A 15,804-nucleotide genomic window follows, 5' to 3' on the forward strand; every position below is an offset into this window, starting at 1 on the left:
ACGTTTCAGTTCCTTGCTCAGAACAGGAGAACATATGAAAGCTGGTGGTTCCTTTTAACACGAATCTTCAATATTCCCAGGTAAAAAGTTTTAGGTTGTAGTTATTATAGGACTATTTCCCTCTATACCATTTGTATTTCATTAACCTTTGACTATTGGATGTTCTTATAGGCACTTTAGTATTGCCAGTGTGACGGTATTTGTTAGAGCCGATTTGGACATATTTGTATAAAAGACCGAACATATGGAGCTCCATGTATATTTGTGTAAATATATTAAATATGAATGTAAATGATGAAATATTAGGTACGTACCTTTATGATTTATATTTACCCGATTGAGATATATTAATTTGTTGTTAGTGTAACTCGGACATTTGGCCCCCCCTCTTGCCTGTTCATTGTATTGTGGTAATTGTGTTAGGATAAAGGCAGGAAGTTGGGCCTTCGGGAGAGGGAGTCCTTGCTAGATGCGGGAGCGGTATAGTTTTTTGACCATACAGACATACAGACATACAGACATAGACATACAGGTCATAATATGTATTTTCCATATCAAGTATTTTGTGCTTTAAGTTGATTGGAGACTCATTTATTTGTTAGATATAAGAAGAATAAACATTTTTGTTGCACCATATCCCTGGATGTCATGGAATGTTTGGCCGTTTGGAAACCTTGAGTGTGGACTGTATGCGTACCAAACAACCCCGCTTCAGGCTTGGGCAGTGGCTATGGTAAAGACAAAAGGAAGCCACTACAGTATTGCTTCCGACCCTCTCCTCGCCCCTACCTGGGCTCGAACCAGGAACACATCGACAACAGCCACCCTCAAAGCATCGTTACCAATCGCTCCACAAAAGCCACGACCCTTGCAGAGCAAGGGGAACAACTACTCCAAGTCTCAGAGCGAGTGATGTCACCGAATTAAACGCTATTAGCACACACCCACAACTAGCTAGACATTTCACATCAGTTAAACCAGCCTAATCTTGGGAATTTATAGGCTTGAAGTCATACACAGCTCATTGCTTGAAGCATTGCAAAGAGCTGCTGGCAAAACGCACGAAAGTATGGTTTGAATGAATGCTTACCATCGCTCAGTCAGACTGCTATATCAAATCATAGACTTAATTATAACATAACACAGAAATACGAGCATTTGGTCAGTAATATGGTCGAATCCAGAAACGATCATTTCGAAAACAAAACGTTTATTCTTTCAGTGAAATACGGAACCGTTCAGTATTTTATCTAATGCGTGGCATCCCTAAGTCTAATTTCCCTAATTATAAGAAATTCATGTTAGCAGGCAATATTAACTAAATAAGCAAGTTTAAAAATATATGTATATATTTGTATATTGATTTTAAATATAGACATTGATATTTATGGTTAGGTTTGGTGCAAAATCACCACCGGTTTGGCGAAGTAGGCTGTGATTCGATGAGAAATTAACAGGCACCACGTCAATTATATGCAACGCAGGACACGCTAGATAAACTAGTAATATCATTACCCATGTGTAGTTAACTAGTGATTATGTGAAGATAAGTTTTTTTAAGTTTAATGCTAGCTAGCAACTTAGCTTGGCTTCTTGCTGTCCTCGCATAACAGGTAGTCAGCCTGCCACGCAGGCTCTTCGTGAAATGCAATGTAAAGGCAGGTGGTTAGAGCGTTGGGGCTAGTAACCGGAAAATCGGTGTCCAAAAATACAGATTGTTATGAAAGCTTGAAATCCGCCCTTCTGATTAAATCGGTCAACCTCTAATTTCCATGATAAAATGTTACGGGATGCAATTCTCCATTTTTGATGTAGGCCACTGGTTAAAACTTAAAGCAGGTACAGCCTCAGTGTTCACAGTAAATGCACGCTGGAAGTTGCACAAAATGTTCATAACATAACTTGGATGTTATTTGATAGTGTGCGTTTACCAGGGACGCTAATGTGAAGAACATGACCTGCACCAAAGTCAGATTAGGATATAGGCCAAGGACAAGACAAGTGTATTTTACATGGATTCTTTCCTTATTGTAGGATACTACTTTTAACACGTAGACTTGAAATATTTGGTTGTTTACTAAACTACTTCATCTGTATAGCACTTGGTCTCACATGTCAAACCTTAAAGAGAAGTGTAGAGCTAAGGCTTAAGAGGGTGGGAATGATGCTGAATTGGGTGTAGACAAAGAGCTTTCCAGTAGGTGTACCAAAAACATCCAAGGGCCATGTTCTCAAAACTGGGGTTAAAACTTTTAAAGCAGAATTACTTTACCATTGTTACTCAACTGTAGTGTATGATAACATTTTCTAGCTGAGTCTTTTATCCAATGTAAAAAACACTATTTAAAATGTTGCTACGTAACACCGAATCGAGACGGTCAGTCACATATGAGAAATAATAAAATACATCAATAGGAGGCAAACAAATTCTAGCATACAAACTTTTTGAAAAGAGATAACCAAAGGGGACTGACTGTTAGAGTAGAAGTCCGTAAACTCTGCCAGGTAGGTGCAGAGCTGCTTGGGGAAGTATCTGCTGTGGTTGTCCATGTAGCAGGGGGAGGAGACAGCCCAGCAGCGAGGAGACAGGATCAGCACCTTCACCTCACTCTCCTCCTCAGGCTCCGATGGCTGATCATCCATCATCTGTAGCACAAGAAAGGACAAAAATAGTTTGTTTTGGGTTGGATTCCCAGGAGCCCATATCACAACGTGTATGCTACTTTGGAAACGAGCATCAGCTATATATATCTAGATTTTATTTTTTAAAGGAAAAACATTGCAGGGCCTGATACAATAGTAGTTCTCGTCCTCTGCTCACCTCCTCATCGACATCCTGAAGGGTCTTGTCCAGCTGCTGGAGGCGGTAGAGGTGGAACTCCTGCTGCAGCTCCTCAGACTCACTCAGGTTCTTCAGCATCTGCTGGGGGAAGCGGTTGGGAAAGCAGGTGCCTACCTGCATTATGACAGCACTCTCCAGCCACACCTTGCCCTGGCCTAGCAGCCTGTCACCCAGGTAGTACCTGTGGAGGAGGAAACGAGATGGATTGAGACTCGGGTACAATATGGTCCTTTTCAGAATGATAAATGGTGTTAGGTGGACCTTACCAACTACAGGGATCGAAATATGGCCTTACCTGTAAAAGTGCTCAAAGGTGTTGGCCAGCTCCAGGCCGGAGAGGAAGAGCATGGGTTCTAGGAATTGCTGCAACTGGTTAAGTCTCCACGTTGCCGGATAGAAATATGGCCTTACCTGTAAAAGTGCTCAAAGGTGTTTGGCCAGCTCCAGGCCGGAGAGGAAGAGCATGGGTTCTAGGAATTGCTGCAACTGGTTAAGAGTCTCCACGTTGCCCGAGTCCACTCCACTCTCCTGGATCATCAAGTCGATGTACTGGGCAAACCGCTCGCTCACCTGCAAACAGAGATGGAGAATTCAACCTACACAAAGAGCAGTGATCTGGAGAATAGATGTGTCAACGGTGCACTGCCGGGTCACGTTCATTAGGCACCAAACAGAAGAAAAATGACTGCAACGGGGAAGAACTGTGTTTTCTGTTGCATGCCCTAATATGACCCAAGTAGTATTGAGTATAGGTCATCTAGTATAACTCACGTGCATGGCAGTGAGGATGGAGAGCTGTAGGAGAGCAGCAGAGAAGCCGTGGCGGAGAGCAAGCACAAACGCTGTCTGTTGGCCAAACAGCTCCTCCATGGCATTCTTCAGACGGAGGTACATGTTCCTGTAGCGCTCCACAAAGTCTGGCAGGCTGCACGTAGAGTCCAAAAACTTCTTAACCTGTTAAACATGTGTTAAGTCATCACTCCAAAGTTATTATTTATCTAGGAGTTCCAACTTTTGAAATCCTGCCAAAGACTCACTTTTTTTTTAGAGTTACTACACCAACTTACTTCAAGGACATTAGATCAGAGTAGGTTTATAATGGGCCTCAGGGGTTTTAGAGATAAAGGAGTGGCTTACCTGTCTCTGTACAACGCCCTGCCAACACAGTGCTATCCCTGCAATACTGCTGGTGTTCTTCATCTTCGGCTTGACAGAGTTGGAGGAGGAGGAAGAGGAGACAGCGGCTGCATCTTTGTTCTTTCCCTCTTTTCCATCTGAAAGTAAATGACAATTCAGTTACCTTCTAAACAAAAGGTTTGAGATAAAAATCAGGGTAAAAACAATCTGCGGCCAAAAACAACAAAAATCAAACACATCGTCCTGATCATTTTCAACTGAAACTGGAGGGTTGCGTGTGGGAGGAAAGCGGAATGTTGCAGTCATTAGTTATATATATTTTTTTTAAATATGAATAAAATGGGGGTGCCATTGAGCTGGAAGAATAACTTGAAACGAAATGCAGTACATTAGCCTCTAAACTGTTACTTACTCTTTAAATCTTTGCTTCGGTTGATACCTTCTGAAAACAAAAGAAATACCTTGAAATACGGAAGACTTGATGAGTGGTGTCTACCAAATATTATAAGTAAAGTAAGTATCAATGCGCTCGCATTTCCAAATTTTATACTACCATGCAAAATCTGGTCTACTAAGATGTATTCTCAGCTCATTTTGATTGGCAATTCCCAGCACCCATTTCCAGGGGCAATAATTGTCAGTTCACTATTCTGAAGGTTGAGAAGCTTGACAGAAAAGACCCATAGCAGCCTTGAGTGTTTATCAGAAGTAAATGCGTGGTAAGGTATAGCGTTACAGGATTACTCACTGCACTTGATGGGCGGCTTGAGCTCCTCTGTGTCCACTCTGCTGGTATCCACATGAACCAGTAGGTGGGTGAGGCGACGTACGCGGGAGTTGAAGATGGCGGCCCGGCTCTTGCAGCGCCTGGCTGACTCTGCATTGTCAAGGTACTCACTGAGCAGCCAGGAGAGGGGACTGAGTACTTGGGTCTCTGTTGGGAGTGGAGAAGAGAAGCAAGTTATTTGTAATGTATGACTGATAGAAGCTAGCTGAAGTGCAGGAAGTGTGTGCGTGAGAGGGATAGAGTAAGACAGACTCCAAAAGTTACCAGAGATGGTGATGCTCTGTACGATGGGGGTGATGAGGGCCTCCCAGCAGGTACGTCCCAGAGCCTCCGCTGCCTCGGCATCAGGCAGGAAACGATCAGCAAACATCTGCTCGTGTCGCAGAGCGCTGTTCAGTCTGCAGACACACACCAGGCCAGGTTAGCACAGTCAGGGGGTCCGTGTAATTTGCAATACCATGTATAGTAGAGACAGGCTTACTTGTTGAAGAGCTGCAGCAGCTGGGCCTTGTCCTCCAGGATCTCCTGGCACCAGGTGTGGGCCTTAGTGGTGTAGAAGAGGTAGGTGCGACAGCAGAGCTGCTCCTTGAACACAGGCCAGAAGGTGGGCTTTGGTCCCAGCACCTCAAAGCCGTGGACCCTTGTGTCAATGCCACCCTGGTGGGAAGAGCAGGTTCAAAATTTAAAAGGAGACTCCCTGCTGACCAGAGTTGGGATTAGTACCATGTCAATTCAGGACGTAAACTGAAATTCAAATTTTCATGATTCCACAACCCACCTGCTGACACCGCTTGATCCTGATCTGCACAATGGACCAGAAGCGGGTCATGTTCTCCAGCAACACAATGCGATTGGCTGAAGGAGGCACATTGACCTGTAAAAACAAAGAGTTGGGTGGGTGAGGGGCTTAAACCTTAAAGACAAGATGGTAAATGTAACCTATTTCCAAAAGTTTCCTAGTCCAGTCTGCTTATACAGCTACTTACTGTGTTCAGCTCTGTGTTGATGTTTGTGGGGTCGTCTCCTCCAAGTACTACCATGCGGGCAGGCATATAGCTGGAGTCTTCACTGGCCACAAGCACTGCCAATTGCCTAAGTTAATCAAGAAAAGGAGAACATTTACTTACAGTAAGTAGTTAAGAGTAAAATAAATAAAAAATTAAGTTTAAAGTACAAATATCAATGCCATTGAGGTAACCACAGTTGTTTGAGAGCATGCAGTCTAGCATAAAAATCCAGACACATGAACAAGGCAATAACAAAAGTTTCAGTATACAGGCAAGGTAAAAGTGGGCAACACAGGTGTGCTTCATTTTCAATTGTCTTTTTAAAAAAAAGTGCAATTTGCATACGTCAAGATTAAAAATGCCAACATTCTAAACCCTCTGTATGGCCAAAGTGATGTGTGGACGTACCTAATCACCACCCCCTTGTGCATGTAGATGTTGATAAAATGGGAACCTGTGCAGCCATTGGACTCCCAGTACGTTTTAGGGTTCTTGTCAGTGAGCTTGTTGGCTCGATGGTGATTCGAGGAAACCTCCACTTTCTCCCAGCACTTGTCCTCCTTGAGTTCCACACTAGATCCTGTTAATGGTCACAGACAAAGAATGACAGTTTAAGACAAGTTGTACTTTAACTTTCAGAGGCTAAATAAAAACTTCAAAGGATGTTTGGTTAAAGTAAATAAGTCTACCAGTAGTCATTTTTTGATTTTATGGAGAAAAAAATAATACAAAAGTATCAACATTATTTATTTTGGCACCATTTCTATACAAGGCTATTATTCACTTGTAATTTGAGTTAGCTAAAAGTAAGATATATATATATATATATATATATATATCTTTTTTAAAACACACCTTGGCACAGATTGCGCAGAAAGATGTCAAAGAAGGGGATGTTAATTGGTTGGTGGCTTCGCCGATGCTCCTCTATTTGGCCCAAAACCATCTGTATTTGGTTAGAAAGGACAGCAGAGAATACAAATGAGCTATTAGCAACAGAGCAGCATGACACTTGCAAGCCAAATGTGGCACCCACTATTGAAGGAACATTTCAAAGACCCACAAGTAAAAAATAATTTTTAAAAAATTGAGAATTTTACAATATAAAAACCTAGTCTTGTAACTGACTGAATTGGTAAGATAGTAGAATTTGTATTAAACCTGTATGCAACCAGCCAGAACGCTAGTGGTCATTTTCTTGTAGAGACTGGCGTACTTCTCACAGTCTGTGATCAAGTCCCGCAGCTCTGTGACCAACAGCAGGTTGATGCTGTGCTTGTCTAGCGCCTTGACCAGGGCGTCCTTCGTGCCCAAACGACACATCACCACAGCATAGTCTTTGTTCACAGAGGCCAGGCGATACAGGAAGCGGATGAGCAGTTGGACCACCTAGACGAAACAACCTTGTGTCAATTACATAACCATTAATTGAATACATATCTAAAATAGAAACGTAGAGGATTATAACTACGCGCCTTTGGGTTTATAATTATGGAGGATCTTTCCTACCTCACGGTCATTGATGAATGCGGTCATAGAAGACAAGCATGGTTCTATGCTCTCATGCCATGGAAGCAGATCCTCCAGGTAATTGTCCAAGAACTTGTTCAATATTCTACAGGAGAGAATATACAAATGTTCGTGTTCAATTAGTTATCCTCAGGGCACCATTGAAAATTAAATGCATGCAGTGCATACATACGCCCTTTGGAGGTTAATTACACAGTACACCGATGACATGATCTAGGCACTGACATGACATTCCAACAACTAAACCCTGTCGGTAGGCAGCACAACAAGCCCCTCAGTCTCACCTGAGGATGGAGAGCTGCGCAGCCCGGTCAGCTCGGTGCTGGTCCATGAGGCGCACCAGGTCCTGGTAGGTCTCTCGGCTGCGGGTCACCTGGTTGCGCTCCTCCTCTAGCTGGGAGGTGTCGTCGCACAGCAGCTGCTCCAGCGTCAGGATCACCTCCTTGGTTGCTGTCATCTCCTTCAGGCTCACCACCAGCATCTTCAGCTCTGTGTCCTTGAAGTCCAACTCATCCTTTGACTCTGGAAAAATATCCAGAACATAATTTATTTACTTAATCTTCTTAGTCCCCATTAGGACATAGGCCCACAAGAAGAGGACAATAAACTGTTCTTTATTGTTGGAAGGTGGATCTATTATAGGAATGCAAGAGGCATGGCAGAAAAAGCAAATGTGCAACTAGCTAGCTAGGAACCCCTACACATAACCGGAAGGAGTGTGTTCAGACGATCAGTGAAATCTAACCTTTTTTCTCCAGCTTGTGGACCATGGAAATGTGGTTGAGGGCAATGATGGCCAGCATGTTCACTGGCCGCGAGGCTGCGAGGCACTTCTTGAGCACAGCGCTGACATCACAGGCCACCAGCTGTTCCGCCAGGCTCTTACTACTGGAGATCAGCATGATGATCACCAACAGACCGTTCCTCACCGATAACATACACCTGGAAGGAGAGAGAGCAGATATCCCTTAGCCGCCACTGTGACATAGCAGTGTCATCATAGGAAACAGTGGAGTTGGGCATGTTACCATTCCCTTTGAGAGTCAGTCAGGGTGTAAAAGACATGCATACCTAGGTGTGTTGAGCATCAGTTCAATGCCAGCGGGGATTGCAGCCAGCAGTCCCTTGGAGCCCTCGGCGGTGGCAGAGCCAATACTGGCAAAGACCCCGAGCATCATGGGTGTGCCAGACTCAGAGAGAGGAAGATAACAGCTGCTCATACTGCCCAGGTCATGCTTACTGGCACCTGTGATAACCATCAGAGTCTAGGGAGGGGAAGAAACCAACACACACACACAGTGAGTGTGGACAGAAATATGATAGATAACTTCACAGCTGCAGTGTTGTCATGACTTGTCATCCCCTAAAACTATAAGGAAACATGTGCTCTTTCATTATAAAACTAGCTAGACAATAAAACGTGAGTTTAAAAAAAGAAAAAGTGATTGAGAACTCACAGCCAGAGCGACTTGCTGGACCTGTGGGACAGTGGGGTATTCCTGCATACAGGAGAGGATAGCTTTGACGCCACCTTCAGTGGCAAAGGAGACCCTCCACTCGTACTTGACCATGAGGGCGCGGGTGAGACGCAGGGTGCTGACCACGTTCTCCTTGGGCTGCCCACTCAGTATTTCGACCAAAAGCTTCAGGACTTTATCCCTGGGGGGTGGGTTCAAAGATTAAGTTGGAGGACACAAATGAGTTCAAACATGACCCTAAGAGAATAGAAGTGTACAGACAGCAGCCTTACCGTATGGTCTGGACAGCGTCCGTCCTGAGGGTGCTTCTCTCCTGAGGCCCCTCATCCTCTAAGACCTGGATGATGAACTTGATCCCAGCCAGCTGCTGGACTGGATCTGAGCCACTCTTCTTCATGATGTCAACCACCTCCCCCAGCTTCTCCAGGGCTGTCTTCTTGCCCTGCACCTTGGGGTTGTTAAACACTGGTAGGGAAAACACAAGGCAAAGCATGTTAGAGCAAGAATGGCTGTCATTATTTAAAAATCAGGCTAGAGTGCAACAGTGTGAGGTAATAAAAACAACCCTGTATTCTTGGGCATGTTTATGGTTTCACTTGTCTTTCTCTAGAAAAAGGGGTTGGCTACAGCTAGAGGTAGTTTGCCAACAACAAAAACAAACAAAGCTCAAACAGACTGCCACACCTTTCATTTTCTCCTTCAGGTCTTCTGGGTAGTTAGACTCATCTTCCATGGGCAATTCAGACTCTGTGTCAGAGCAATAGTCTGTAGGACTCTCCTTCTTGGGCTTCTTGGACAATGAGCCCATGGCAGAGGAGGAAGAGGCAGCGGCGGTGGCATCAGATGAGGAGTTGCCCCGTCCTCCACCCAGGCCAGAGGATCCGAGGGAGCCATCGGGCAGCAGCTCGTCATCTTCCAGGCCTCCCCCACCACGCCGCAGGTAGTGTTTAGAGAAGGAATGGGAGCAGAGCAGGTCCCACAGACATGAGTTCTGCAGGGTCTGCTTCAGGTAGTGGAGCATCTTCCGGGCCACCTCGCCTGGCACCGATAGCTGGATAAGAGTGGCCTCATCTACGTCTGACATCTGACAGAGCAGAGAGAGGCAAAAACATGAAATCTCCTCTCAACATCCATGGGGGCTGAGCATCATGAAAAGAGCAGGAAGAGTGAGAGGATTAGAGTGGGAATTAAAGACGGATGGGGTGGCTCTATTTTCCCTCTAACATCAATCCAATAGAAAATCACATCAAAACACAGTATGTGCTTTTACAACTCACCTCACTGCGATTGCTCAATTTGAAGAAAGGAATTCAACAATAGGTTGAAACTGAGTGGAAAACATGATCGTTGTCAATGTTGTTTCAGAGCCAAACAACGAAATGGACAGCACTTTCTAAGGTGAGGATTAATTAAAAATACCCATATGCATATTGGAGCTTACGCATAAGCCTTTATGAGCCCAACCCCCCCCCCCAAAAAAATATGATTTCAAATGATGATTGTGCTGTTACACAATACATAGCCAACCACATTTTACACCTGGCAGAAATACATCTTTGGTCTAGCCTAAATTTAACAAATTCAGACTTAGCCTACACTTAGTGAATTTGTATTTTATAACAAATATATTTTTATATTTCCATAATAGCCTGACATTACCTTTAGCAACAGAATCTCACCACCGTGAGTTTCCATCTCCTCTCCCAGCGTGCAGAGAGGGGCTGTCAGTTTAATGAAATTGTTTTCACAACAAAACATGTAACTATCAATGTTCCAGAACAGATTTCCCCTGGTTTCCTACAAATTAAGCACTGAGTTTCTGCAGGAACAAACACCCACAATAACATCTGCTAAATATGTGTATGTGACCAATAAAATTTGATTCGAATAGGGTTGGAGAGCCATGGCATACAAAGTTTGGGCAGAATATCACCTGTTGACAGCCAAATTACCAGAGTAGCCCACCCAACATGAGTGAAAAACATACTGGCGGGGAAGAGGCTTCCATTCGCTACTCCAGGGCATACGGATGACACACCTTTTTTGTCTTACCCATTTAATAAATGGGCCATTCAAGTAAAGACCAGATTAAGCTGAGAACAGTCTGATGGGTGAAAATATGATCACTTGAGAGAACAACATGTGCAGCCTGAGGCAAGGAACAGAGTGCAAGCTTTTTTGTGACTTTTTCAAAATTATCAATAGGTCACATCATGCAGCTCATATCTTGTGATTTCTAAGGCAGTCTAAGGTTTGCATCACTCACAACTAAAGTTGCTAAATAACTCTAAATCTAGCATATAGTACATATTTCAAACGCTCAACATAGCGACTTCATATGGGCGCACTCTCACTCCGGAAAGGGAAAAATATCCATTCTATTTTATTCAGTTAAGTTCAAATATGTTCCTCTTATTATAAAATAATGGCACGGGACTTAAGCACATCTTGTCTGGTAAATTAACAACAGCACGGTGCACCGTCAGATAACATACAGTAGGGGAAATCATATTCTGTTCTTCTGAAATGCATTTTCTTCACATGTTTCTTTAGACCTAAAATAAATAATTCATTTATTGTGATAGTGTATATTCAATTGATTTATTATACTTATTTTTAAAATGTAGATATCCAAAAGGCTTGTATGACAATAACTGGCTGGCAACATTTCATGACCGCCACAGCTCCAGTGATGGGCACTTGCCTGTTCATCGAGGCTCTGACGCAGGATGTTGTTGATCTCCTGCTGTTGCTTTGGTTCCAGCTTCTTGATGAAAAAGAGCACTTCCCACCACTCGGCCCTGCTCAGGGTGGCGCCGTCAGACTGCAGCCCCTCAGCCAGGTAAGGCAACGAGTACAGCCCACCAGGAGGCTTGGAGAATAATGTCTGACTCACTGCATACAAGACAACAATATTAGACAACAGCTTCTAATAAAAACAATATGGCAATTTGTTGAATTTACAGAAAAACCTGCGTGTGCATTAGGGTTCAAAGTTTGTGTTCTTTGGCGCTTCGGAGCCATGTTACTGTTAAAAGTCACTTACATGAGTAAGTGTGGTTGCAGGGGATTCTCTTACCAGTCGTGAGCTTGATGGTCTCAGTCAGAGAGGAGGCCTTCTCCTGGGCGTCTTTCTCACCCTGTCCACTAGTGCCAGTGCCCAGGATCTCAACCATGTGCCAGTGCACCCAGTAGGTTCGAGACAGGGAGGTCCAGTACACCTGAGCACAGAAAAACAATCACTTTACACCAAATCTAATCAAACAGCGTTAATGTCTTTCCCAAATCCGTCATCACTCAATCCTAACTCAAATCGCAGGAGCCTGTGCTGTGTGACACAGTCTAGGCTGATACAAGGTGTGATTTTTACCTGCACTGGTGGCGAGCCATCATTACTGTAGCGGAAATCCCCCTCATCACCAGCGCTGACCTCCTCATAATCCTCCAACATACGAACCAGCATGCCGCTCTTCAGGTTTTCCTGCACATATTCCACATAAGCCGAGCGGCTGGCGAAGTCTGTGCGCGTCTTGAAGCCGTTGCTGGTCTTCTTCTTGGGTGGTGTGGTGGCTGCCATGTTAGAGGCGGCAGCAGTGGCAGGAGAGGCAGAGGCAGAGGCAGAGAAGCGAGGCTGGAAGATAGAACGCACCACACGGCGGGGCGGCTCGTCCTCCTGGTCCTCCCCGCAGGCGCTGCCCTGGACCAGGCCGGCTGACTGTGGCGGCTGCCGGTTGCGGTCCCAGCCCATGACGCGCACCAGCTCAGAGATGAGGTTAGCCATGGCCATGGTGAACTCAAACTCTCGTTGGACACGCAGGTTCTCCGGCTGGTGACCTGTCCCTGAGGAGGCTGCTGCGTCTTGCCGCTCAGAGCTCGACTCCACCCCTGCCGTGTTGAGCTTGTCCATCAGGGACGTCACACACAGGTAGCGCTTCACCAGGGAGAACAGCAGCTTCCCTGGGATCTGGAGCACACAGGGGAAACGCCACATTACATCTCAGCGACCAGTAATTCAAAGGTTTGATCTAGAGGTACATGTTGGAACCCATTGTTAAGTAAGAATACAGTACAGAGACATGGAATATGATTTGGTTGCTACCTGAGGGAGGTGGATCCCCTCAAAAGAGATGCCATGTTCCTCAGAGGAGGTGGTCTCTGCAAACAGCTCCAGGAGGGTGTAGCGATTGTCAAAGTCCATGTGCTGCTCAATACCGTCCTGCTGGCTGAGGGACAGGAGCACATAGGCACGGCTCCCTGCAGGAAGACAGGATCACCATTATTTTATGTGGACACTATTTTGAGCTTACTCTCTGAATTGTTACTGCTTGTTGGTCTGTCATGACACCTAGTATCTAATGAGGTTGTTACCACTGCACTAGGAGAGTTGCATATGCACACACACACCTACCTGATTAACAACCCTGTTCGGTTTCACGCAATTTGATCTTCAAGTCATACTCTAAAAAAGTGAGGTAATGATTCACTGCTTCAGTAACAGATACAAATATGTTTAAGATACAAGTGCATAGGTCAGCATGACCCAAACCGGTCCAAGCGTAGAATAAATTGGTCATAAAATGTATTAATATGTTACGAATTGCCAGTTCACTAAAATGTTTCTCATATTACATTCTACCTTACGAAAATACCGCTCATCTTGAGACAACTGATGCATCCTCTCCGTCAGTGTCAAACTGCATGTAACGGTAAATGTTGACAGCCATTAATCTAGTATTTACCGCCCAGGCAGCATCAGTAACGTAGTCAAACTGAGCAATATGCCCAGCACTGAGCAATGAAAGGCGGCCTCTTCCTGATATCTGACACATTCAGCATTCAAATGCTAAAATGGCTTGAGTGCTATTAGGTTGTCACTCAAATAACGCTTATGTAATTTGCTAGGTTATCTTCATTTTCGCGCAGTTAAAATATAGTGTAATAACAGTAAGCTACCGGAAACAGCGGCTACTTAAAGCAGTCGTCAATACCACTACCAAGGTGCGGACTGATCTCGTTCGCAAGATCTGGGAGCATAATATCATATCACAAGACTGGAGAAAAGTACTTATCTTCAAACTGTCAAAGAAAGGAAACCTCAGCAAATGTGGCAACTAGAGGTAGAACGATTAATCAGAATGGACGATTAATTAGGGCCGAAGTTCTCATAACAATCTGAAATCGGTATTTTTGGGCGCAGACTTGGGCAGTTAAGAACACATTCTTTTTTTCAATGACTGTCAAGGAACAGTGGGTTAACTGCCTCGTTCAGGGGCAGAACGAGATTATCACCTTGTCAGCTCAGGGGATCCAATCTTGCAACCTTACAGTTAACTAGTCCAACGCAATAACGACCTGCCTCGCTCTCGTTGCACTCCACAAGGAGACTGCCTGTTACGCGAATGCAGTAAGCCAAGGTATGTTGCTAGCTAGCATTAAACTTCTTATAAAAAAAACAATAAATCATAACCACTAGTTAACTACACATGGTTGATGATATTACTAGATATTATCTAGCGTGTCCTGCGTTGCATGTAATCTGACTGCGCATACAAGTATCTGACTGAGCAGTGGTTGGCAGAAGCAGACGTGTAAACATTCATTCAAACAGCACATTTGTGCGTATTGCCAGCAGCTCTTTGTTGTGCGTCAAGCATTGCACTGTTTATGACTTCAAGCCTATCAACTCCCGAGATGAGGCTGGTGTGACCGAAGTGAAATGGCTAGCTAGTTAACGCGCGCTAATAGCGTTTCAAACATCACTCTCTCTGAGCCTTCTAGCAGTTGTTCCCCTTGCTCTGCATGGGTAACGCTGCTTCAATGGTGACTTGTCGTGGTGTTGCTGGTTCGAGCCCAGAGAGGAGCGAGGAGAGGGACGGAAGCTATACTGTTACACTGGCAATACTAAAGTGCCTATAAGAACATCCAATAGTCAAAGGTTAACCTGTTAATCCTACCACCTACTTTTTCGAACATTGTTAAAAATCGCGCAACATTTCAGCGCCCTGCTACTCATGCCAGGAATATAGTATATGCATATGATTAGTATGTGTGGATAGAAAACACTCAGACGTTTCTAAAACTGGTTAAATCATGGCTGTGACTATAACAGAACGTGCGTTTCATCGAAAAGCGCAGGAAAATCTGATCACTGAAAATGGGAAAATATATCCATGCGCGACTTGAACCCATTGATTCAATGAACCACATTTAATGGGGCTGAGGTTGCAATACCTACAGCTTCCACACGTTGTCTAGAGTCTTGTCATTTGCCTAGGCTTTGTTTCTTGGTCAAACAGACGCAAGGCAACGAATTTCTTCCGGTCTCCGACCGGATATTTTGGTTGAGAATTACCCGGACATTATTTCCAGACGGACAGCTAAAGAATATACTTCGCCTCGTGATCAATTTGATCGCTTATTAACGTTTAATAATACCTAAAGTTGCATTACAAAAGTATTTCGAAGTGTTTTGTGAAAGTTTATCGTCTACTTTTTTAATTTTAAAAAATGACTTTACGTTATAAGACGCTATTTTTTTCCGTTTATCACAGTCTCCATAGATCGATATCTAGGCTATATATGGACCGATTTAAATCGAAAAAAAGACCAAAGAAGATGGTCAAAGGTAATGAATGTTTTATATTTTATTTGTGCGGTTTGTGTAGCGACGACTATGCTAATTATTTTGTTTACGTCCCCTGCGGGTCTTTTGGGGTGTTACATGCTATCAGATAATAGCTTCTCATGCTTTCGCCAAAAAGCATTTTAAAAATCTGACTTGTTGCCTGGATTCACAACGAGTGTAGCTTTAATTCAATACCCTTCATGTGTATTTTAATGAACGTTTGAGTTTTAACTATTACTACTAACATTTCCAGATGTCTAGATGGGACGCCTGCGTGCCAGGTAGGAGCAAGAGGTTAATGAAATACAAAAGGTATAGAGGGAAATAGTCCTATAATAACTACAACCTAAAACTTCTTACCTGGGAATATTGAAGACTCATGTTAAAAGGAACCACCA

General features: G+C 44.1%; 1 protein-coding gene across 4 annotated transcripts in view; it reads right to left on the reverse strand.

Moving 5' to 3' along the window:
- LOC124038190 (cullin-9-like) overlaps positions 1-15,804 on the reverse strand; it is a 39,057-nt gene that overhangs the window by 12,630 nt on the left and 10,623 nt on the right. For 2 of the 4 annotated variants that reach the window (XM_046353731.1, XM_046353734.1), the window contains exons 3-28: positions 12,881-13,035; positions 12,152-12,745; positions 11,861-12,002; positions 11,486-11,676; positions 9,466-9,865; positions 9,054-9,246; positions 8,761-8,962; positions 8,375-8,568; positions 8,049-8,245; positions 7,588-7,825; positions 7,283-7,388; positions 6,935-7,162; positions 6,629-6,719; positions 6,182-6,353; positions 5,753-5,858; positions 5,545-5,640; positions 5,248-5,423; positions 5,031-5,164; positions 4,728-4,913; positions 4,392-4,421; positions 3,980-4,116; positions 3,614-3,796; positions 3,329-3,412; positions 3,138-3,211; positions 2,822-3,023; positions 2,475-2,646 (exon numbers count right to left, since the gene is read on the reverse strand). In XM_046353731.1, the coding sequence (XP_046209687.1) occupies positions 2,475-2,646; positions 2,822-3,023; positions 3,138-3,211; positions 3,329-3,412; positions 3,614-3,796; positions 3,980-4,116; positions 4,392-4,421; positions 4,728-4,913; positions 5,031-5,164; positions 5,248-5,423; positions 5,545-5,640; positions 5,753-5,858; positions 6,182-6,353; positions 6,629-6,719; positions 6,935-7,162; positions 7,283-7,388; positions 7,588-7,825; positions 8,049-8,245; positions 8,375-8,568; positions 8,761-8,962; positions 9,054-9,246; positions 9,466-9,865; positions 11,486-11,676; positions 11,861-12,002; positions 12,152-12,745; positions 12,881-13,035 (4,683 nt within the window). The remainder of the gene's footprint in view (positions 1-2,474; positions 2,647-2,821; positions 3,024-3,137; positions 3,212-3,328; positions 3,413-3,613; positions 3,797-3,979; positions 4,117-4,391; positions 4,422-4,727; positions 4,914-5,030; positions 5,165-5,247; positions 5,424-5,544; positions 5,641-5,752; positions 5,859-6,181; positions 6,354-6,628; positions 6,720-6,934; positions 7,163-7,282; positions 7,389-7,587; positions 7,826-8,048; positions 8,246-8,374; positions 8,569-8,760; positions 8,963-9,053; positions 9,247-9,465; positions 9,866-11,485; positions 11,677-11,860; positions 12,003-12,151; positions 12,746-12,880; positions 13,036-15,804) is intronic. The other 2 variants (XM_046353732.1, XM_046353733.1) reach the window with 2 other exon arrangements.

Source organism: Oncorhynchus gorbuscha, linkage group LG06, assembly GCF_021184085.1.
Source record: "Oncorhynchus gorbuscha isolate QuinsamMale2020 ecotype Even-year linkage group LG06, OgorEven_v1.0, whole genome shotgun sequence".
In the NCBI taxonomy this organism is placed as follows: domain Eukaryota; kingdom Metazoa; phylum Chordata; class Actinopteri; order Salmoniformes; family Salmonidae; genus Oncorhynchus; species Oncorhynchus gorbuscha.